Source organism: Megalobrama amblycephala, linkage group LG7 (genome assembly GCF_018812025.1).
Source record: "Megalobrama amblycephala isolate DHTTF-2021 linkage group LG7, ASM1881202v1, whole genome shotgun sequence".
Lineage (NCBI taxonomy): Eukaryota > Metazoa > Chordata > Actinopteri > Cypriniformes > Xenocyprididae > Megalobrama > Megalobrama amblycephala.
The window spans coordinates 9,634,617-9,658,648 of NC_063050.1; the positions used below are offsets into that span (position 1 = coordinate 9,634,617).

The window sequence follows — 24,032 nt, forward strand, 5'->3', positions numbered from 1 at the left end:
ACCAGCAGTGGGGATTTTATGTGCTCAACACTTTATATTTAACATGATATGACACTTTCACCCAGTGCTCACATAGCAAGGTGTAAATAAGGCAACAGGGCAACCAACATCAGAGATGACATTAGACTAAAGTAACAAAATAAAATGAATTAATAGAGTAACTGAATATTGAACTTGCATCTTTATATCTAAAGGTTCTCATCATATGATATCTTCAAATATTTTTATTCTGACAGTGATCTTGTGTGCTTTCTGGTGTCTCATGAAACTCTTAATATGGCCATAAATACAGTTTCCTCTGTAGCGAGAGAGGTGAGAAAACAAAACTTCACAGCAGCCCCTCTCTAGAGTTGACTGTGATTATGTGACCATTGTGAGCGAGGAACAGACGAGTGTTGATGTTACAGACCTGCTACTATGACATCTCTAGTTATAAACAGACTTGTGCTGGTTTTTGAATTGTTAATATCCCGAAAGGGTCTATATAATACCTGGAATACAGCATTGGTTTTCCCATTTATCCCAAATGGTATTTCTCTGACTGATTAGTAGCCCCGGAAGTACCAGCTCTTAAAGCTCACATGCACCAAAGATGTAGCAGATGAGGAAACATTTGGATGAATAAAGGGTAATGTAGTTTATGTTTGTCCTGTAGAGGGCAGTCACTTCAATGTGGTCACTTGATGTTGGTCTGTTGAATTTTAAATCAAAATTAAGTTGAAAGAACGTTTGAGGAGCATCATACCTTTTAAAACACGTTCCTCTAACATCAAGAAAACTTGACATTTTACTTTCACAGAACCAAAATGAACATTTGGAGAAACGTTTTTATAACACAAATCTGTTATCTGGAAAGTCGCTCATTTTCGTTGGGAGTTATGATGTGGGCGTGTCCAGCGACGTGACCAAAAATGAGTAAAGTTTAACTCGTGCTTCATTTTACCGTGGATTCTTGCTGTGTGGCTGCAACAGAAATAAGACAATAGAAACATATTTACACAACACTGAATTTGTTTACTGTTGGTGAAACTCTTCTAGTCAAGCGTGTAACTGAATGAAAGTGATGTTCAGTATCTATTGACTAGTAGTGAGGACATTTTATTCTTTATTGATGATATTGAGAAGACCTGAGGATCTCACACTTACTGACTAATTCTCATATTCAGAAGAGCTCGACTGGTGATCAGCAGGTCTGGGATGGATAGTCTATGTGAAAGACACATTGATTATTTATTACCTGATTTTGAGTGTACAGACTCTTCTGCATGTGTAGTTTTTGAGATTTCACTTACGGTGAGTGTGTCGTAGAGGTCAGAAGATCTGGACCTGAGTTCAAGAGCTGTATATGTGTCTGCACTGGGATCATCGTTCTACAGGGAAACAGAGAGATATGTGAGCAATATCACACTCAGAGTCATGCGATATGGCTCTATATCAGACGGCTGTGATTAGGCCGCAGGTATGAGGCCGTAGGCCGAGTTAAGAGGATTTCTCATCACAGCACTAGTCAATGCATTTGTGGGTTGTGTCTTATAAGGTGTTGTTTAAAGTTAAAATAACATAAATAACGTCCTTGTTTCAGTTCCTTTCAATATAAAAGTACCATCTCTACCATCTCACTCATGAAGACAGTCTTTGCCACCATCTAATGGTGCAATAATGTAACTTTCACTGAAGTCGAAATCACAATCACTAACGGATCCTTTCTCAATACCAAATACAGAATATTATTTGTATAAAATAAAATATTACTTAATTAATCAATAATATTTAAATGAACAATAATAGTCATTATAAAGTATAAGAACTTTGTACAATAGAAAATGAACACAAGCAAATAGTTCAGTCAAAAGTACAAAAGCAGCACTCTAGATAAAACTATAAAGTTATGAAACTTAACTCTGCCCTTATGCCAAATTGTTTTGGTCTGGAATAAGTAATAGATTAATAAGACAAAAGATTGCCCTTTGATATACCTAAAACAAATTATACCTCATGTTTAAACACTATCTACATAAGAGCCTGTGGCAAATTTCTGAAGGACTGGCTGAAATGAAGCTGTTCTCGGTGGGTACATGAGCGCTGAACGGCCGCTGACAGCCTGGAGCTCACATCTGTGAAAGTGTCAAAGCAAATTTCCAAATAGGCACTATGTTTATATATAAACAACTACATTCTTGCCTAAAAAATTCTTAAAAGTACATTCCGTGACACAATAATAGTAGTATTTGTAAAATTATAGTAGGTTTGCTCATCCGCCATTGAGGGCTGCTGTGAGAAATGCTACTGGTATAGATTTGGTAGAAACAAGTGGAGTAATACAAATTGTGAAATGGTTACCATGCGATTTTAGTAGAATATCACATGGCTGGAAAAGGCTCTCAGCCAATCAAATTCAAGATCCAAAACAAACCCAAATCAAGAAAAGTTGGGACATGTTGTAAAATGCAATAAAATCAAGAATCTGTGATTTGTTAATTCACTTTGAACCTTTTTTTTTTTTACTTACAAAAGTAAAGATTTTCAAAGTTTTCACTGACCAACTCAATTTTATTTTGTAAATATAAAGAAATTTTGTTGGGACAGAGGCATGTTTACCACTGTGTCACATCACCTTTCCTTTTAATTACACATTTTATTTGTTTGGGAATTAAGGATACTAAATGTTGCAGTTTTGCAAGTGGATTTTTTGCCCAATCTCACCTGATACAAGACAGCTGCTTACAGTTAAAAAATTGTTGTCTATTTCACCCCATCCCCAAATTATAGACTTCGGTAAAGTTGGTTTTATATTCGCACATTCGGACTTATGATAAATTCAGACTTTCCAATAAATGTGCAATAAATTAATGTTTGCGAATTTTAAACAGCGACATGATATTGACAACCAACGATTGTCAACTTACAACATTTTTCACAGTCGATCAAATTAGGCAAGTATTGTTTTAATGGCATATTTACTTGTGAATGTCCACTGAATGTCCAATGTAGTGTGATTAACAAGGCTATTGAATACGGATGTCCAAAATGTGCGAATATAAAACCAACTTTACCTAAGTAAATTATAGCCTAGAATTTAAGCATGCAGTGAAGAATATTAAAAACACAGATTAAAAAAAAAAAATGGTACAGTTTACAAATCTGAGCGCACAAATCCATAATCTGTGTATATTATTATACTTCTTACTTAGTATACTTCTTTTAAACTAAAATATAAATATATTTGAAATTACACTTAAGTAACCTGTACTTGACTATTACTAAACAACACTTACTTGGGTAAAGTTGGTTTTATATTCGCACATTCGGACATCCGTATTCAATAGCCTTGTTAATCACACTACATTGGACATTCAGTGGACATTCACAAGTAAATATGCCATTAAAACAATACTTGCCTATTTTGATCGACTGTGAAAAATGTTGTAAGTTGACAATCGTTGGACAATGTCGCTGCTTAAAATTCGCAAACATTAATTTATTGCACATTTATTGGAAAGTCTGAATTTATCAGAAGTCCGAATGTGTGAATATAAAACCAACTTTACCGAAGTACAACACTTGACCCATTAATACTATTCTATCTATTTATTCATTTATTTAAAAAAAACCCACCTTGCTACATGTAGAATAACTGGGACGGTTGCAGTGTTGTCATGTAGCCGGTGAAACCAGAGAATTTGGCTTGTGATGTCGGAGCGCGCGCTGTTATCTCCTTTGTTTGACGTCAGATTGTGCGTAGTAAAGCTGTTTACTGTGCAATGGCAGATGTAGGCTTCTGATTGGCCAACATGGTTTTATGGTTAGGGTTATATATCGCCACCTGTTGGTTTGGCATGCTCTTGACAGTGTGTTTGTGTTTTCACGTGGATAGAGTTTTTTGTGTGCTTGTGTAGACAATATATATATATATATATATATATATATATATATATATATATATATATATATATATATATATATAAATTAAATGGAGGAACTACTCAATTAATAAAAAATACCTGTGTACATGTGGACTAGGCCTAAGCATACTTGGCTTGTAGTTGTGTTTACTCTTTTGATTGTGTAGCCTTATTTCATGACAGCTCTCGGGAGATTGGTATGGTAAAGGAGATTGGCATGTTTATGGATATGGCAATGTTTATGTATTTGGTCTTAGTGGAATAGATTTGCTACACTGCTGCTGCTGCAGAGCAAGTACAGAATTTATGCCACAGCCAATACATTCACAGACATTGCTGTGAGCATGTAAGACTGATGCTGCACATGTAACATACATGAATTATCCCAGTAGCAGATCTATACAAGTGGAGCTGGGGAAGGTGGAGGGTTTCTGAAAGCATGCTGCACATTACTACCAGCATCATACTGGGATTTGTTTGAATGTTGAGCTGCAGCTCATTTGATGCTGAGGCAACAACCAATCAGCTGCTATATAGATAATGTTGTGATCGCTACCAAATGAGTTAGACCTCTTGTATCAGCATGCACCATTTAGAGTTTCATGCCAGGTATATACTTTTTTCATACAGTTTTACATACTGTTTTATAAACTTACATTGTTTGAAAATATAGATTTATAATGAAAACGGATATGTTCCTAATTCTTAGTATCTGAATTTTTGTGTAGTCCACTGGTAGTGTCCATAGGAATTTACTTCAAATCTACCTATCTCTTTTCCATCGTTTATGAAACAACGCTTCCTCGCCATTTTAAAATTTTTCAGTAATCCATATTTTGACCGTTATACTGTAGGAGGCGCTATTACGCATCTTCTAAAAGAGTACAGAATCTCCTGATCAAAACACAGGCAGAGAAGAAGTAGAAATAAGCATTAGAAACATGCCTTGTGTACGTTAAATAACAAAATCATCAAACATTAAAATGCATATTAAAAAAAAAAAAAAAAAAACCTTCCTAACCTTACAGAATGAAATGTCAAACCCATGAAGAGGAATGGCAACACAACTTTGGGGGTGTTGATGGACTTGATCTACTATGAACTATGTTTTGATCATCATTCTGACTTTGATCCGGATTACTTTTTTTTTAATGAAATTTACCCACATTCAAGTTTTGATTAAAATACTGCATATAAAGCTAGAACGCAGAGGCTCTGTTCTTTCTTTTGATATATTGCATGTTCAGATATTCATACATCAAAATATTCTGGGGGCCATGAAAGTTTGTGACAATGATCAAAAATGCTGATGCTGAGTGGTGTCACGAAGCTGGACTCAGGCAGGGATCCATATGCAAAGCTTTATTAAAAGTGAGCGTGGTCGTACAGGCAGGGTCAAACGGGAACAAACAGGAACAGCAAGGGACAGGCAGAGTCGTAGTCAGGATGCAGGCAATGGTCAGGACAGGCAGATATCACTCACAGAACAGAATACCAGGCAAGGATCAAAGGCAGGCAGCAACGGGTCGATAACGGGTAACAGGCAGGAACGGGAACGGGAACGGGAACGGACAGGCAGACCGGATAATAAACGCTCAGAAATGCAACAATAGTTAACAAGACTTCGAAATGAGGTGGTGTGTGAGTGAGTCTTAAATAGTCCAGATAATAGGCTACAGGTGTATGTGGCAAATGATGATTGGTGTGGAGTGTGTATGTGACAGGCAGGGAGGATTATGGGAAGTGTAGTCCAGAAACTGACAGGAATCGTGACAAGTGGAAACTTAAAAAAAAAAAAAAAAAAAATGCTGGCGAGGAAAGAGTTCAAGTACAGTTAAAGGTATATTTCAAGTATAGAAATTGATACCTACATATAAGTATGGTGTTAGGTTCACATAAAGAAAACGTGCAAGTATACTTGCAGTATATAACTACTGAGTATACTTTAAAGTGTATTTTCATTAACTAAAAAAAAATGTGCTACAAGTATTTAACTAGTAAACTATCAGCATACCTATACGTTCATTGTATAGCTGAAGTATAAATGAAAACTGTAGCTGTAAATTAGTTGTTTACTTAGTTTACTACTCTTGCACTTAAAATATAATGTTATTATATTATTGATTCATTATAAAAAACAAATTTTATTCTTTGATTTCAATCTGTGTTTTTTGTTCACCTCACCTCATACTTATGTAGTGCAGATCTTCTGCTCTTCATTTTCCTCTGACTGTCAAAATAGGAAACAAAGTAATTTCATTGTTTTATAAATAATTAATAATCAAATATCCTATTGCATTAGTCTGAAAGTAGAGAATATGTATACTCTATTATTTTATTTACATTATCATTATGATGATGATGATGATGATGACGACAATGACGAAAAATAATCCTCCATATGCTGCTGCGATCACAATCACATTCCTACCAGCACCATGATGAACTGAAAGAGGAAGATCATCATGATTAACTCTCAAAACAGACAAATATTGAAATTATTTCAGCTGAAGTTTGTAGTTTCTGCGACACTAGTTTCATGCACCTAGCTTGTAGACACAACCTTGTAAACGCCCCTTTCACGCGTTGCACCTCCCCCAACATACAGTTGTTACGGGTGCTTGTGAAGACATGTCTCAACAGGTAAAAGTAGGCTACTTTCAATAAAAGCATATTTTTAGCTGTGTTGCTACTGTATATGTCATGAGTAAGCAGTTGAGTAGTCTAACAATCTGTCTAGAGCGAACGTGAGCGTCCCAACATAATAACCCAGCGTATATGCACTGGGCACATTTGTGACATGATGTGCCACAACTGTTTAAGACTGTCTACTCTAGACACATCAAAGCTATATAAACTTTATAAACTGGTTAATTTGTGTTTCTGAACGGGTGCATGATGATGCTATTGGTTGAGCTGAACAGAGATTGACGGATCTGAGCAGACCGCTTTCAATGATTTCATGGTGCCTGGGAGGCTCAGCTTTTACAATTTTGGGAAACATAAACCAATGAATGGCATACTAATAATAGTCAATGACCAATAATCTGGGTTAAGAGAATGTATTTTAACATAAAAAAAAAATCTTACATACTAAACCTTTAACAAATCACAATAAATTAGACACCACAGACTTTGTTTATAGGATTTAACGTCACAGTTACTGAACCATCATTAACTCACACATGACGTTTAAAGTCACAGCATCAGAGTATTTCTCTCCATGTTCATTGATGGATCTGCACTTGTATTCTCCACTGTCATCAGAGCTGATCTTTGAGATGCTGTAGATTCTTCCAGATCCTACAAACGTTCTTCCTTTAAACCAGTAGATTTCTGCAGGTGTCACATGTGCACTCCGTTTTGGACTTGTTGTTGTTCCATTTCCCACCACCAGTTCGTCACCATGGCAACTGATCACCACCATCATCACACCCAGCTGTTCCTAATCACCCTCCTTGTTATCCCGTGTATATATACCCTGTGTTTCTAGTCTTGTGTTCGTATTGTTCGTACTATGTTGGTGTATGCTCCTGTGGATTCCTGTTTATCGCCTAGTAAAGACTTATTGTGACTCTATCTCCTCGTCGTGTGATTAGTATACCAGCTACTGTAACAGAATACCGGACCTATACAGTTAAACAGTTTGCGGCGTGTTTTTTTTTTTGTTTTCCGTCTCAGTGTTTTTCGTGTTTCACTTCCCGTCTCTGTCATCATGTTCACACCCGCATATCTGTTGTTATGCCTTGAGCAGAAGGACCGCTCCCTCGAGGCACACTTGGACAATTTTTTGTTTCTTGCTCCATCAACACATTTCCCGGACAGCAGCCTTTGCAACTTCCTATATGCCGGCCTCAACACTGCCACTAAAGCGCTGCTGTCCGGGGAAGGACCTCGAGGGAGCTTCCGTGAGTATGTGGAGTGGGTGCTGGCGTCATGTGGATCGTCTATGACTGTGGATATCTCCGACAACGACGCCAGTCCCACTCCTACTCCAGTGCACAGCCATCAACACCCTGACTGCGAGGATCGGCAGCATGAGCCCACCACAGACCGCGAAGAGGACTTCGCCGCGACGTTCGAGCCAGCGCCTACGAGAGCGACCGAGCGGGACATCGCCATGGAGCCTGAGCAACGCGGGACTGACCAGGTGTGCGAGCCAGCTGTACCATCCATCGCCGAGGGAATCTTAGTGGATTACGAGGGTAGAGAAGTGAGCCCCACCCAACCCCCTGCCACTGAGAGTGAGTTTTTGGCCATCACTGGAGACCTTTTTTCTGATTTAGAAGAGGTGAATATGCAACCTGTTGTACTACAATCTCTGGCCCCTCCCAGCCTCCCTCTCCCACCCTCCCTCTCCCACCACCTCTTCAAAAATTTTTTGGGACTCTTTCATATTCTGAAGAACTGTTTAGCATGCTTCAAACTCCTCCTCTGTCACCAGCCACGCCTGCTATCCAGTCGTCACAGTCTCCCATCAGCCCCTCAGTTTCACCATCTCCTCTCAGTGGTAGGGTTCCACCTCGGGACTGCTGGGAGCCACCTCCTCCTGGGCGTGAGGAGTCTGGGATTCCGCCTCCAGCCTCAGAGCTCTTCACTCCCCGTCGACCTGGCTCCTACACCTACGCTCCTTCCTCCCTCGTCGTCAGCAAGTACCATCGGCCATTCGGTCTCGCTGGGTTCCCTCGGCACGTCGGCTCCACCTGGGTCGGACATCGCCACGCCTCTGCAGCGGACTTGCGGGCCAGTCGCTGCTCTCTGGCCCTCCACCCCTTCTGCGACGGCAAGCTCAGCCCTCCCTCAGGCTCCACCTCCGCCCTCGGTCACTCCAGCTCCACCTCTGCCCTCTGGATACCCGCTTCCTCCTCGGGGGGTCGTCGCTTCAGCTCCGTCGCGGTCGCCAAGGTCTTTGTGGTCGCTTCAAGTCTTCAGCATTCTGGCTGCATGGTGGGCTCCTACGCTGATGACATCGCCACTGCCGATCGTCCCCATGGTGGCGTATAGGACTACACCACCATGGCTCCTCCCGCCAGTGACGCCGCCATGGGACGCAGTCTTGGCTGTGTATTGGATGGTGTTGCTACTTCCTCCGTTCAAGGCTCCCCTCTGGTCTCCATCACCTGCACCTCCCTGGACTCCTGCACCTCGCCTCCTCCCAGGTAACCGTCCACCTCCTGAACCGCCTCCTACACCATCGGAACCTTCTCATCTTCGTCTTCCCCTCTCCACGGCGCGAGGACGCGCCTTTCCGGGAGGGGGCGATATGTCACATGTGCACTCCGTTTTGGACTTGTTGTTGTTCCATTTCCCACCACCGGTTAGTCACCATGGCAACTGATCACCACCATCATCACACCCAGCTGTTCCCAATCACCCTCCTTGTTATCCCGTGTATATATACCCTGTGTTTCTAGTCTTGTGTTGTCCGGTATTGTTCGTACTATGTTGGTGTATGCTCCTGTGGATTCCTGTTTATCTCCTAGTAAAGACTTATTGTGACTCTATCTCCTCGTCGTGTGATTAGTATACCAGCTACTGTAACAGCAGGAGGGTTTGAATCACTGCTGCAGATCAGAGTCACTGAATCTCCTGACACTATTTCACCAGATGGACTGATGGACACTGAGACGCTCCTGGGAGGGTCTAAAACAGAAGAATTAACATTCACAATAAATATTAGAAAATTTGTAAAATGTAAACAATGTGCAGATGATCATTAACTCACACATGACATTTATAGTCACATTAGGAGAGTATTTCTCTCCATGTTCATTGATGGATCTGCACTTGTATTCTCCACTGTCATCAGAGCTGATCTTTGAGATGTTGAAGATTCTTCCAGATCCTACTGTGACCGGGTGATACCCAAAGATCGCATTTGATTCCGACTAAACCACCGGGAATAATTTAATATAGCAACACAAATTCATTACCAATTGGTGGGTGAGTAGAGACACAGGCAAAGGATTACAAAGATGAGGCAGCTTTATTAAAGTGTACAAAAGTTAAAAACTGTCACATCTCACAAGGGCTCCATATTCACAGGTCACAAAAAAACAAAACAAACGACACTTTACAAAAACTACAATATACATAAAATAAAGAAGTTTGAATGAGGGAGATGGTCTGCCGTAACCCTTAATTGTCACACCACACTTAATAAACCAAATCACTCCAACCTATGAAGCACAGCACTCAATGTGGACACCATTAAACGAGCAGCCAAACTCATTCCCTTCTTCTGTAAAATACAAAAAAAAAAACAACTCCACACTTTGCAACAAGTGTGCACCATTTAGAGTTTCAAAAACAAAAACAAAGGATGAACAAAAGAAAAAGAACATAAAACAGACCACAATCACCCGCACACTCGAGGCACAAAACGGCCAAAGAATGACCTCGTTTGACGCATGTGTGCACTCACTCCATGGCGAGTGATAATCACTCACACACACACACACACACACACACACACACACACACACACACACACACACACACACACAGAGTTGACCGGATGGAAACCCAGGCAAGGCAGCAGTGCGTTATACCACTAGACGGGCATTCAGTCGCATAATACAGCGATGAAACCCTTGGGCATTTAAAATCAACCTGCCAACAGAAATAGCAGTCACTAATAAAATCATAAAAACAAACAAGCAACCTTACGCTCGTACAGACCAGGGGCCCGTTTCAATAAGGAGGTTCAACCAACTCTGAGTTAAAACTTGAACTCCTAGTTGACTTACCCTGAGATGGGAAACTCTGAGTTTTCAGTTTCAGAACAGCTGAATTGAGTTAGTTCAATCCACTCTGAGTAGGTTGACTCTGAGTTAAGCGCATTAAGCTCCGATATTACGATTCACCATGGCAACAGCACGTGACAAATGGACATCCGCATACTTCTGAGTCAATGCAATTTTAATTCTTATCACTGTTATAATATCAAAGGTGAAAACTGGTAGAATGTTAAGTTATTGAACTAATATTTATTTTCATGGTATCCCACATGCAAAAAAGAAGAAGAAGAAAAAAATAATGCAGGATGCAATAATAAGAGTGTAAATGTTTTTATCGTTATTAAACACTCGTTAGGCAATTTACTTCCACTTTTAGAAAATGTTATTAATTATTATTAAAAATAAATGCCTTTCTAATGTGATATGTGATGGGAAAAGGGAGAATAGCAAGCTTGGCAAAAGGCGGATTCGAACCCAGTCAATCACATGACAAGTTAATTCTCCCCATCCAACACACGATTGCCTACACCACTGCAGCCACAAGAATGTATGTCAATTTTAACCTGATCTGACATTTGTGGGCGGAGCTACTGTAAATTTGCACTTAGTAATACCCAGGTGAAAAAAAAGTATACTTGAGTGCGTTAAAAAATACTTAAATACAAGCAAGTACATTTGTAGTACATTCTTTATTTTGGTGCTAAATAAAAGTGTCAAAGTTATACACTATAAATAAACTAATTCAATGTATATTTGTACTTCAGTAGTACTTCACTGCACTTGCAAAAAGTATACTAAATACCACTACTACTTAAATTGATTTTTAGTGCAATTAAATGAGTTTTATTAGTGTATTTGTTAAAAGTTTGTTTTAAATGCTTTAAAATTAGTTCAATCTTAGTAGACTTTTATATAGTAATCCAGTTTAAAGGCTCTCCAAGCGATTCTGAGCGGAGTAACTTCCTGTTGACGTTCGAAGTGTTGTCAAACAAAACAGAGGCTAGCTAGACCCTCCCTCCTACTCCTCCTGGCCCTCCCCTCCGTGCTTCCTGAAACAGTCATGAACGCGCATTTAAAATGTAAGTAGCTTGCGTATTGACGCTGCTTGTCGCTTATTGGCTGGAGCATGTTTATTATGTTTTGTGGTCCAGGCTGCACCAGTTTGTTTTTGTTGCCGTTTTTGCAGCTTGTGGCGACAAAAAAATGTTTTGGCCTAAAAACGCGTGACTTCGCTTAGAGCACCTTTAAATGACATTGATTTTCTTACAAATATATTACTAATGTACTAGTTATAAGTACATTTTCCCCCAGGTGAAAAAAAAAGTGCAGTAGAATACACTTTATTTTAGTACACAGTTTACTTCCATAATGTACTTAAAGTGCTCTATTTTCTTGCACTTATTTTGTACTTAATATACTAAAAGCTCTTCTTTAGTACTTCTTAAGATAATCTTAAGAACATCTAAGTTACTCAACTGTGCTATTTTGAGACACCAAGAAATATAAACTAAAATGTGCTTTTAACATACTTCTTGTATTTAAAAAAAAAATCTTTCATACACTTTAAATTATTCATCAGACGTAGGAAATACACTTATGAATTATTTAAAATATAAGAATAATATATATGATAAATAATACAAAATGTATTCATAAAGTTTATAAAATTTTGTATATATTCATTATATATTAATCTTATATTTGAAATCTAAGTCTATTTTAAAAGTGTTTGAAAGATAGTACAGAGTAAGTTACCATGGTAACTGACTCTGAGTATAAGTTACCTCTCTTTCAGAAACAGGCTTACTTACCCTGCTTTCTCGGGTTTGACATACCTCAATTCTGAAATTAAAACCCAAGTTTCCCTCATTTCAGGGTTAACATACTCAGAGTTCTCACTTAACCTCCTTTCTGAAACGGGCCCCAGGAGATGTTCACAGCGCGGTACTACGCGTGTTGCTGATCATAGCGTGCAGCTAGTCGTTTATCTACAAACTACACATAAAAACTCGGTAAATAAATATTCCCTGAAGAAGCCTCCCTAAAACAAGACGTACAAACCTGAACCTGGGGCCAGCCTACGCACAGCATGAAGCAGGGACGGCACACCAAACATCCTTCCATTCATAAATGGTGAACTCCTGTAAAGGGACGGTACGGATGACAATGCATCCCAGGTAACCAACGCCCTCCCAATTTATACCATAACACTCCTGTCCTGATAGGTTCACTGTTTTTACCTGACATCACCCAATGAACAACCGAAGGTATACTTCACACTGCTACACTACAAACGTTCCTCCTTTAAACCAGCTGAAGTTCAGAGCAGGAGGGTTTGAATCACTGCTGCAGATCAGAGTCACTGAATCTCCTGACACTATTTCACCAGATGAACTGATGAAGATCAAAGGATTCACTGGAGGAGCTACAAGTGAAATATTATATTAAATCACCAGTTTATAACCGAAAATCGTAAAGTTTCAAGGAAAACTCTGAGTTGATACTTTTACATGGGTACTGGAACTTTGAAGATGTTCATGATTGATTCACTGACACTGACTCATTCAGTTAATCTCAGATGTGTTCAGTGGGGTTAAGATTTGGACTTCATGCGATCAAAAGTGTCACGAGTCCTGGTCACAAGTCAACATGAATGTTTGTGTTCCATTTTTATTTATAATGATGTTGCTACGCAAAAGCTGTGTGTGCTTGTGACTCTTTATCACCTGGTAATGTACCCAGAACGTTCAGAGACGGTCACGATGTGGAGTTCTTTTAAGGGTTGGGAGACGTCATCTTAAAAAGTTTACCTTCAGGAAGTACTGAATGTTTAGGGCAGTGGTTCTCAAACCTGTCCTGGGGACCCCCTACCACTGAACATTTTGTATGTCTTCCTCATCAGACACACCCAATTCAACTCTTGCAGTCTCTACTAATGAGCTGATGACTTGAATCAGGTGTGTTAGATGAGGGTGACATGCAAAATGTGCAGTGGTGGGGGGTCCCCAGGACAGGTTTGAGAACCACTGGTTTAGGGGACAATTACAATAGGACATTCCCTCTGGGTCATGGGTCTCCAACCCTGCTCCTGGAGATTTCAGCACCAGCCCCAATCAAATGCACCTGAAGCAGCTAATCAAGGTGTTCATGGCTGCTTGATAATTACAGACAGGTGTGTTGGAGCAGGGTTGGAACTGAAGTCTGCAGGACAGAAGCCCTCCAGGAGCAGGATTAGAGATCCCTCCTCTAGGTGCACAGAAGATGCATCGCTGTCCTGAATGAAACATTCCCATCTAACTAACAGGGAACCATACGGGAGCATTCTGTTAATGTTATATAAGGAACCTCAAACAGCAGCATTTTCATTGCCAAAAAGGACATTTTAGGAACATCTGTTCTGTATTTTCGTCACCTTTGAGAACTTTTAGGGAACATTGCACAAGGTCACGAGAATGTCCCCTCCTACATGGATAGAACCTTCAAAGAAAAAAGTGAATACACTAAATGAAATACATACTCACACATGACATTGAGCTGAACAGCAGGAGAGATGTGATTGTGTCCGTGTACAGCACAGCTATATCTGCCTGCATCCTCTCTTCTGACTGACTGCAGCAGGAGTTCATTGTTTCTGTCTCTTCTCTCAGTTAATGGCTGTGAGTTTCTGTACCAGATGAATGTTGCTCTGTCAGTCAGAGTGCAGCTGCTTTTACATGTCAGACGGACTGAATCTCCCTCTGTCACTCTCTCAGGAGACTCCACCTGAAGATCTGAACAACACACACATTATATCTAGTGCTGCTGTCATACACTGATTATTATTCAACATAATGCACAGAAGAAGAGAGAAACCTCATGAAAGTCACCTGTGACAGTAAGAGTCACTCCTGGATAACCAATCCATTTGTCTTTATCAGTGTTGAATTTGAAATAGTACTTGTGTGAATCCTTCAGTGTCACATGACTCAGTCTAATGGTGCAGTTCTTCTGTTTATCTCCCAGATACTGAAGCCTCTGACTGTATTCAGGGTCCTCAGACAGATCTGGATGCTCTCCATTATGTTTTACCAGTGTTTTGGTCCAGAACACTTTCTTGATCTTATATCCAGTAGGGTATGTATAAGTGCATCTCATTATCACTGATGAGTCCTTTAGTGCACAGATGTGTGAAGGACTGTAACTCACACCCCAATCAGCACTAGAAACCCCTGAAACACACACTATGATAGTTCACATTAAAATGACTGCTTCATTACTGACTCCTCATGTTCATCACATTAATCATCACATGAAATTCTGATATTACAAGACAAAAATAATCACTTTTGATGCACATATTCATATTTTAGATTAATTTCAGTGAGAATAATTACATTTAGCTAAAAGTTTTTTTGTTTTAACCCACATATAGGATTTCGAACGTTCAGTGACGTCACATGACTGCCAGATTCAAACTGCGCTTTCGCTCTTTGGCTGTGAGACGGACGCGCGCAGCTCTTGTCATATATCACAACTATTCAGTGTTTTCAGCCACATAATGTTTCTTTAAAGGTTTCAGACATTTACAGTAGATACGCATAAGCACCATTAAAACAATATATTTAGAGTTTATAAAATACACACTGATGTCAGACGTCAGTGGAAGCAGCAATAACAATCCATTCAAATACAATTGCTGACATTTATTCATATCAGACACACATAATGGGCCCAAGTAACTACAAAGTTTACTCTATTATTCTTCCAGTTCACCAGCCACTTACTTGCATATATTTCGGGAGAAACTGATGAAGTCATCTGCTGTAAATCAGACTGACAGGACTACTTTGTGAATATTTTAAATAAAAAAGGAAAAACAAAATAATAGCGAGCCATCTGTCATACAGTGTTATTGTTGTGGCTGCGTTCAGCGTACGTGACATGCATGACGCGTCGCTATGGAAACATTAAAGGCTCACTCTGAGGGGTCATTTAGAATATTTTAAACTCACGCACGAAAGGGTTAATTCAGCTTTATGTTTATTTATTTTGATGATTTTTATTTATTTTTTTATTATTCACAGTAATTCGTTTGTGAAGGGTGTTTTAACAGGGGGTTCAATGACTGCCTGACCTCCCACTAAAGACCCATGATTTGAAAGAAAGACTTTGATAAGTGACTAAAACATTAAAAACTCTCCAGCAGAAGCGACTCACCGTGAATCATGAGCAGAAACACCAGAGGAAGAGGAGGAGCCATTAACAGTGCTGACTTAAGTGTTGTGAACTAAGGACTACAATGATGTCAACTCAAAATGGCCGCCCTTAATCTCTGAATCAGCCAATAGTGAGCCTGGAAGGGTGAAGTCACAGCAGCACAATACCAGTCATTTAATGTTATTATAAAAAACAATAATAACAATAATAATAAAAACACAAACGTTTTAATATTTAAATTGATTTAAAAGCAATACTGTGCAAAATGATCACAAATTAGTATTGATGGTGTGAATCTTTTTCTATTGATGTACTGTTTGTCTCCTCATTTACAGTTAGAGCAATGATGTGTCATGAGTTCATCAACGGCTCCAACAACTGCAGGAAAACCCACAGTCAACATAAAAGTGGCTTTCTTTTTCCGCATGGTTTGATGGTCATTTGGAAAGTCAATGAACTGCCATAGAGTAGAGGTCAAATGTGATGTCCAGCCATATGAAAATTGACATCTTCAACCTTAATTCAACTTACTTAATTAAACTTTTAAAAATGTGTTAAAAGATGTAAGCACATCGACTAGCTGGAGTCCATTGTTTCATGTGTGATAATGAAATGAAATTTCAAATTATTTCAGATTATGTTTGACCAGTCTGTCATACAAAGAAATTATGAACACATGCAAAAACAAGAGAGAACCAATTAAATATTAAAAACGGATTTTGTTGTATTCAATGTCATATTTTAAAACATTTAAATAATATAAAAATATATATTTTTTTTCTCATATTTTGATGGTTTAAGCGAAATTGTTTGCGATTAACAAGAAACTCTTGTTTGTATTTACTATTGTGTACTGTATGTTCATCTTTTGTGCTTCCTTGTCGTTCGTTCATCAACTGGGCTTTATTTTCTGTGAAGCATTTTGTTTTGTGTCAGCTGTGATGAACAGACATCCACTCTCGTATTGCTTGTGTAACAGTGGCCAGACAGTGAGAGTTTTGCAGGTAAACCACTGCACACTGACACTCGCTAGAGAATGAGGTGTTTAGAGTCATTGTTAGTGCACTCGCCTCACACGCCAGCAGCGATCGGGCCGGGGTTCTTGACCAACTCAGAGCAGGGTGGAGACTCAGAGGTTAGGATTGGGGTGTGAGTTTTGGTGGCTACGTAATGAAGAGAGGGGTGTGTTTGTTTGGGTTGATTTTAAATATCAACAGTGTTCAACAACGAATTTGAGAAATCGCATACAGCACCTTTAAATGTATTAAAATGCATTAAACATATTAATTATTGTTTAAGTAATATTTATTACATGTATTACATTTATTTAAAGTTATTACATTTCTTATTAGGTCAGTTACAAAAAGAATTGACATTCAAGTTTATATCATTTTATCAACTCCATGTCATCATATAACTCCAGTTCATATATCTTCATTGGAAAGCATATATCTCCTCATCTCTGCTGCCATCCTGTTACTCTTAGCTAGGTTAAGAGACCTCTCCAGCTTTAAATAATTAAGGAACTGAGACCTAGTCCTGACACTTAGGAACTTTTATGAATCACACTTATTTGTAAGTCTAAGAATAAGAGTAAAATTACATAATTTTTAGAATTTTGACACACTTAAACTAAAATTTTACTCTGAGCGGCTTTATACATACGGCCCCAGAACTACTTCATCAGATACTCAATCATTATTAATGTATGTTACTGTGGTTTGACCTTGTTCATTTGTTACCAACTTATGTTACAATACACAATGAAACTGAAGCTATTTTCTAAGGCAGATTTAAATAGGTATTTGTAACCAAGATACAAAACCACCTCAACTTTTGACCTTAAACCTTATAATTACTGTGTGACAACTAGCCCCAGTCTCCCCTATAACATATTTGGCTCTAAAGATCAATTATTAGAAAATTATGATCTTACCTGTTTCACGAACACTCATGACCAGAGACAACAGAACAAATGAATAGAGTGACACCAGCAGTGGGGATTTTATGTGGTCAAACACTTTATATTTAACATGAGGATATGACTCTTCAGCCAGTGCTCACATAGCAAGGTCTAAATAAAGCAACATCAGAGATGACATTAGACTAAAATAACAAAATAAAAGTAATTAATAGAGTAACGGAATATTAAACTTGCATCTTTATATCTAAAGGTTCTCATCATATGATATCTTCAAATGTTTTTATTCTGACAGTGATCTTGTGTGCTTTCTGGTGTCTCATGAAACTCTTAATATGGCCATAAATACAGTTTCCTCTGTAGCAAGAGGTGAGAAAACAAAACTTCCCAGCAGCCCCTCTCTAGTGTTGACTGTGATCATGTGACCATTGTGAGCGATGAATAGACGAGTGTTGATGTTACAGACCTGTTACTATGACATCTCTAGTTATAAACAGACTTGTGGTGGTTTTTGAATTGTTAATATCCCGAAAGGGTCTATATAATACCTGGAATACAGCATTAGTTCTCCCATCTATCCCAAATGGTATTTCTCTGACTGACTAGTAGCCCCGGAAGTACCAGCTCTTGAAGCTCACATGCACCAAAGATGTAGCAGATGAGGAAACATTTGGATGAATAAAGGGTAATGTAGTTTAAGTTTGTCCTGTAGAGGGCAGTCAATTTGATGTGGTCACTTGATGTTGGTCTGTTGAATTTTAAATCAAAATTAAGTTGAAAGAACGTTTGAGGAGCATCATACCTTTTAAAACACGTTCCTCTAACATCAAGAAAACTGGACATTTTTACTTTCGCAGAACCAAAATGAACATTTGGAGAAACGTTTTTATAACAAAAATCTGTTATCTGGAAAGTCGCTCATTTTCGTTGGGAGTTATGATGTGGGCGTGTCCAGCGACGTGACAAAAAATGAGTAAAGTTTAACTTGTGCTTCATTTTACCGTGGATTCTTGCTGTGTGGCTGAATAGAAATAAGACAATAGAAACATATTTACACAACACTGAATTTGTTTACTGTTGGTGAAACTCTTCTAGTCAAGCGTGTAACTGAATGAAAGTGATGTTCAGTATCTATTGACTAGTAGTGAGGACATTTTCTTCTTTATTGATGATATTGAGAAGACATGAGGATCTCACACTTACTGACTGATTCTCATATTCAGAAGAGCCTGACTGGTGATCAGCAGGTCTGGGATGGATAGTCTATGTGAAAGACACATTGATTATTTATTACCTGATTTTGAGTGTACAAACTCTTCTGCATGTGTAGTTTTCGATATTTCACTTACTGTGAGTGTGTCGTAGAGGTCAGAAGATCTGGACCTGAGTTCAAGAGCTGTATATGTTCCTGCACTGGGATCATCATTCTACAGGGAAACAGAGAGAAAGATATATGAGCAATATCACACTCAGAGTCATGCGATATGGCTCTATATCAGACGGCTGTGATTAGGCCACAGGCATGAGGCTGTAGGCCGAGTTAAGAGGATTTCTCATCACAGCACTAGTCAATGCATTTGTGGGTTGTGTCTTATAAGGTGTTGCTTTAAATTAAAATGATGTAAAATAACGTCCTTGTTTCAGTTCCTTTCAATATAAAAGTACCATCTCTACCATCTCACTCATGAAGACAGTCTTTGCTGCCATCAAATGTCTGAGTATTTTAAGTTGTTTCCGCTTTTATAAGAAAATTCAAGTGATCGCGCCGGTGCCTCACGCGCACACACAACGTCAGTTTTAGTAAATTGACACTGATGCCTGTTAATTGTCAAAATAACATACATTCAACCAAATATATAAAAAGTTACACTGCACATTTTAAGTAGTCTATGTACAATAAAATCGTTTAAAATCGTTTCTCATTCGTAAGTCGCTTTGGATAAAAGCATCTCCTAAATGACTAAATGTAAATGTAAATGTAAATAATAAATATAGTTTAGCCAGCAAATCGTGAATATGGAAACATTTGTATTTGTGCCAAATTAGAGAGGTAGGTTATAACACCGGATTCAGTTTATATTCAGTTTATATTCAGTTTATAACACCTGTTTCAGTTTATATTTAAATTAATAAGTTTTTGCTCAATGTTTATATATTATATTTTTCATAACAAAAATAGCTTTTAAATAGTTTTAAAATTAACACAACCTCTGTATAATCTGTGTAGTTTTACTCTGTTATTAACTCCTCATAGAGATTTAACCAGAAGCACTTCATATATATTCAGTCTAGTCCCTAAACTCACCCACTGATGTGTAAGAACAAACGACTTTGCAAGCTTTGGGGGTGTTGATGGACTCAATCTACTTGATCTTTTTATCATCATTCTGACTTCAATCTGGATTCCCTTTTTTTAATGAATTTTACCCACATTCAAGTTTGATTAAAATAATGCATAAAGCTAGAAAGCAGAGGCTCTGTTCTTTTTTTTTGATATTGCATGTTTATATATTCATACATCAAAATATTCTGGGGGCCATGAAAGTTTGTGAAAATTATCAAAAATGCTGATGCTGACTGGCAACTTAAAAAAAAAAAAAAAAAAACCCTGGCAAGGAAAGAGTTCAAGTACAGTTAAAGGTATATTTTAAGTATAGAAATGAATACCTACATATAAGTATGGTGTTAGGTTCACATAAAGACAAAAATTTGCAAGTATACTTGCAGTATATAACTACTGAGTATATATTAAAGTACTTTTATGTACTTTCATAAACTAAAAAAAAATGTGCTACAAGTATATAACTCGTAAACTATCAGTATACCTGTTCATGTCACGAACTCGGTCTCTGTGGCTCCCTCGGATCGCCACCTGAGGGCACCCTCACCTGAGTATTAACTGTTCATGGACTACATTTCCCACACCCCGTACCTGGACTGATTACACACTCACACCTGATCCATATTCCCCAGACTATAAAAGACCTTCATGCCCCACAATGCTTCGCGAAGTCTTTTTTTTTTGCCCCGGCTAACATTTCTGAGCGTTTATTCCTGTGTATGTTTTCCCATGTATGACCTTGGACTGCCTGATCACCTTGTTTCCTGTCTGCTGCCTGCCCTGTGATATCTCTGCCTGTTTACTGGTTAACCCTGTCTTGTCTGCCGCCTGTCCTGATCCTCTGCCTGGTATTGTCACTGACTATGTCTCGCCTCTGACACTGATATTGCTGGTATCTTAAAATCTAATTTTATTCTATTATTTATTTATTTATTATAAATAGCTAATTTTATTCTTTGATTTCAATCTGTGTTTTTTGTTCACCTCACCTCATACTCATGTACTGCAGATCTTCTGCTCTTCATTTTCCTCTGACTGTCAAAATAGGAAACAAAGTAATCTCATTGTTTTATATATAATTGATAATCAAATATCCTATTGCATTAGTCTGAAAGTAGAGAATATTTATACTCTATTATTTTATTTACATTATAAATATGATGATAATGATGATGATGATGATGAAGAATAATCCTCCTGATGACGCTGCGATCACAATCACATTCCTACCAGCACCATGATGAACTGAAAGAGGAAGATCATCATGATTAACTCTCCAAACTGATGAATGATGTGAAGATACAGGAGTGTGTTAATAAAAGCTTCACCTGTGACAGTTACAGCGTCTGATCTCTGAGATCCATGTTGATTGTGAGCCTGACAGTAGAAGCGTCCACTCTGTAGTGCACTGAAACTCTGTCCAGATCCAACAGCTGAGCTTTCATTCTCCTTAAACCAGCTGAAGTTCAGAGCAGGAGGGTTTGAATCACTGCTGCAGATCAGAGTCACTGAATCTCCTGACCAAATCTGACCAGACTGAATGATGGAGATTGAAACGTTCCTGGGAGGGTCTAACACAGAGAAAAAAATAAATCTATGAATAATCTCATTCAAACACAATCTCCAGTTTTAAAAAAAGAACAAATGAATCTGTACTCACACATAACATTGAGCTGCACAGCAGGAGAGATGTGATTGTGTCCGTGTACAGCACAGCTATATCTGCCTGCATCCTCTCTTCTGACTGACTGCAGCAGGAGTTCATTGTTTCTGTCTCTTCTCTCAGTTAATGGCTGTGAGTTTCTGTACCAGATGAATGTTGCTCTGTCAGTCAGAGTGCAGCTGCTTTTACATGTCAGACGGACTGAATCTCCCTCTGTCACTCTCTCAGGAGACTCCACCTGAAGATCTGAACACAACACACACATTATATCTAGTGCTGCTGTCATACACTGATTATTATTCAACATAATGCACAGAAGAAGAGAGAAACCTCATGAAAGTCACCTGTGACATTAAGGGTCACTCCTGGATCACCAGTCCATTTACCATCATCTTTTCCAGTAGTGAATCTGAAATAGTACATGTGTGAATCCTTCAGTGTCACATGACTCAGTCTGATGGTGCAGTTCTGCTGTTTATCTCCCAGATACTGAAGCCTCTGACTGTATTCAGGGTCCTCAGACAGATCTGGAGGATCTACACCCTTTTTTACAGGGCCTTTTGTCCAGAACACTTTCTTGATTTTATCTTTAGATGGGTTTTCATAAATACACTTCATTATCACTGATGAGTCCTTTAGTGCACAGATGTGTGAAGGTCTGTATTTCACATCCCAATCAGCACTAGAAACCCCTGAAACACACACTATAGGGATAGTTCACATTAAAATGACTGCTTCATTACTGACTCCTCATGTTCATCACATTAATCATCACATGAAATGCTGATTTTACAAGACAAAAATAATCACTATCGATGCACATATTCATATTTTAGATTAATTTCAGTGAGAATAATTTAAACATTTAGCTGAATTTTTTTTAATTGAGCTTTACATTTATTTATTTTGATGTTTTTTGTTTTGTTTTTTTTCCACAGAAATTCGTTTGTGAAGGGTGTTTTAACAGGGGGTTCAATGACTGCCTGACCTCCCACTAAAGACCCTTGATTTGAAAGAAAGACTTTGATAAGTGACTAAAAACATTAAAAACTCTCCAGCAGGAGCGACTCACCGTGAATCATGAGCAGAAACACCAGAGGAAGAGGAGGAGCCATTAACAGTGACATCACTACAAGAACAATAATACAGTATAACACACACTATTATCATTATAAAAACGTTTCCATAAAGATTTTTTCAGAAAATATGTCCTATTGAATAGGTCAGTGGTTTCTACAACAGTATTAATCAGACTATATTCACACAGTAACCAGAGTAACTCTTACCGTGTTCTGGTGAGTCTCTCCAGCAGACGATAAACTGATGATTTTCTTATGGTTAACATGGTTTATTTTAAAATGCTTGCACAGACAGAAAATGTTTCTTCATCATTCTTGACTCCTGCCCACACAAGCAACTCATAGTGTTGGTCCAGATCCGGCCCACATCTGTTACGTGTGGATTCCACGTGGGCAAGATGTGGGCCGGCACTATGCTGCTGTCAGGGATTATCAGCCAATCGCATTTATTGATATCTAAAAAAAACCCCATTAAACCCAAAATGTTTAACAAAAAGAATTGAGGTTTGTCCAACACTTTGATTAATCAATGAATCATGTACACATATTTATGAACATATAAGACATATTTACAGTTTAATTTGCATTTGCATACATTAAGATTGAATGAATGTTCAGGAATAAAATGAAAAAAATAAAAAAAATAAAACTGTTTTTATAGCCTTTCTTCCTGGAAACATTTTCTGAAGAATTATTGAGCAAGACACTCAGTACAGGAACATACTGTATATTGAGTAAGACTGGATTTCGACACTTTGACCTCAGAGAGACAAGCTATATTTTGACATCCTTGAGAAAATATTTCTGTTCAGTTTATTGGTGAAAAGAATAGCATCATGAAGTGGTGGGCAGTAGAGGTGGGTGAGACAGGAAATGACCTCATCCAGCATCAGTTCACCCACACATAAGCGCCAGCCCATAATGAAGAACACGTGTACGACACACAGACAGTGTCAATACGTCACTGATCAAAATTCATTCTCACTAATGTTGTTAATGCTTTTGCATTTGCAAAATTTTCCTGCATGGGGAATGCAAAAGATTTGAGAGAATAATGTCCATCATCATGTGACTTCAGGGGCTTCGTAAAATGTTGGTTTAGTCAAACTGATTAAACCATCATGATTGACCTCATCTGAACACACGTACACAGAAGCTGCACTACAAATAATCATGAGATTTTAACAGAG

The 24,032-nt window shown here is 38.4% G+C and overlaps 2 protein-coding genes across 5 annotated transcripts; both read right to left on the reverse strand.

Annotated features, from left to right (window-relative positions):
- Positions 1–8: 8 nt before the first annotated feature.
- Positions 9–18,750, reverse strand: LOC125271264 (B-cell receptor CD22-like). 3 transcript variants are annotated; one of them, XM_048195332.1, is made up of 9 exons: positions 17,775–18,750; positions 15,839–15,974; positions 14,509–14,862; positions 14,164–14,412; positions 6,246–6,348; positions 6,087–6,132; positions 1,293–1,370; positions 1,147–1,206; positions 9–963 (listed from the first exon to the last, which is right to left on the reverse strand). In XM_048195332.1, exons 2-8 carry the CDS (start codon positions 15,879–15,881, stop codon positions 1,150–1,152), a joined length of 930 nt encoding a protein of 309 aa, XP_048051289.1. In that variant the 5' UTR covers positions 15,882–15,974; positions 17,775–18,750; the 3' UTR covers positions 9–963; positions 1,147–1,149. The 3 variants fall into 3 exon arrangements, with proteins under 3 accessions (XP_048051289.1, XP_048051290.1, XP_048051292.1); XM_048195333.1 differs by lacking the exons at positions 9–963; positions 1,147–1,206; positions 1,293–1,370 and adding an exon at positions 5,279–5,710 and having other exon boundaries at positions 17,775–18,749; XM_048195335.1 differs by lacking the exons at positions 9–963; positions 1,147–1,206; positions 1,293–1,370; positions 6,087–6,132; positions 6,246–6,348 and adding an exon at positions 8,312–9,545.
- A 59-nt stretch (positions 18,751–18,809) lies between these two features.
- LOC125271241 (B-cell receptor CD22-like) lies at positions 18,810–23,130 on the reverse strand. Of its 2 annotated transcripts, none has more exons than XM_048195292.1 (9): positions 23,050–23,130; positions 22,836–22,892; positions 22,108–22,467; positions 21,761–22,009; positions 21,429–21,671; positions 21,249–21,345; positions 21,090–21,135; positions 19,109–19,186; positions 18,810–19,022 (listed from the first exon to the last, which is right to left on the reverse strand). In XM_048195292.1, the coding sequence occupies exons 2-9, from the start codon at positions 22,888–22,890 to the stop codon at positions 18,891–18,893; spliced, it is 1,260 nt and encodes a 419-aa protein (XP_048051249.1). In that variant the 5' UTR covers positions 22,891–22,892; positions 23,050–23,130; the 3' UTR covers positions 18,810–18,890. The 2 variants fall into 2 exon arrangements, with proteins under 2 accessions (XP_048051249.1, XP_048051250.1); XM_048195293.1 differs by having other exon boundaries at positions 22,108–22,172; positions 23,050–23,123.
- Between the last annotated feature and the right edge of the window lie 902 nt (positions 23,131–24,032).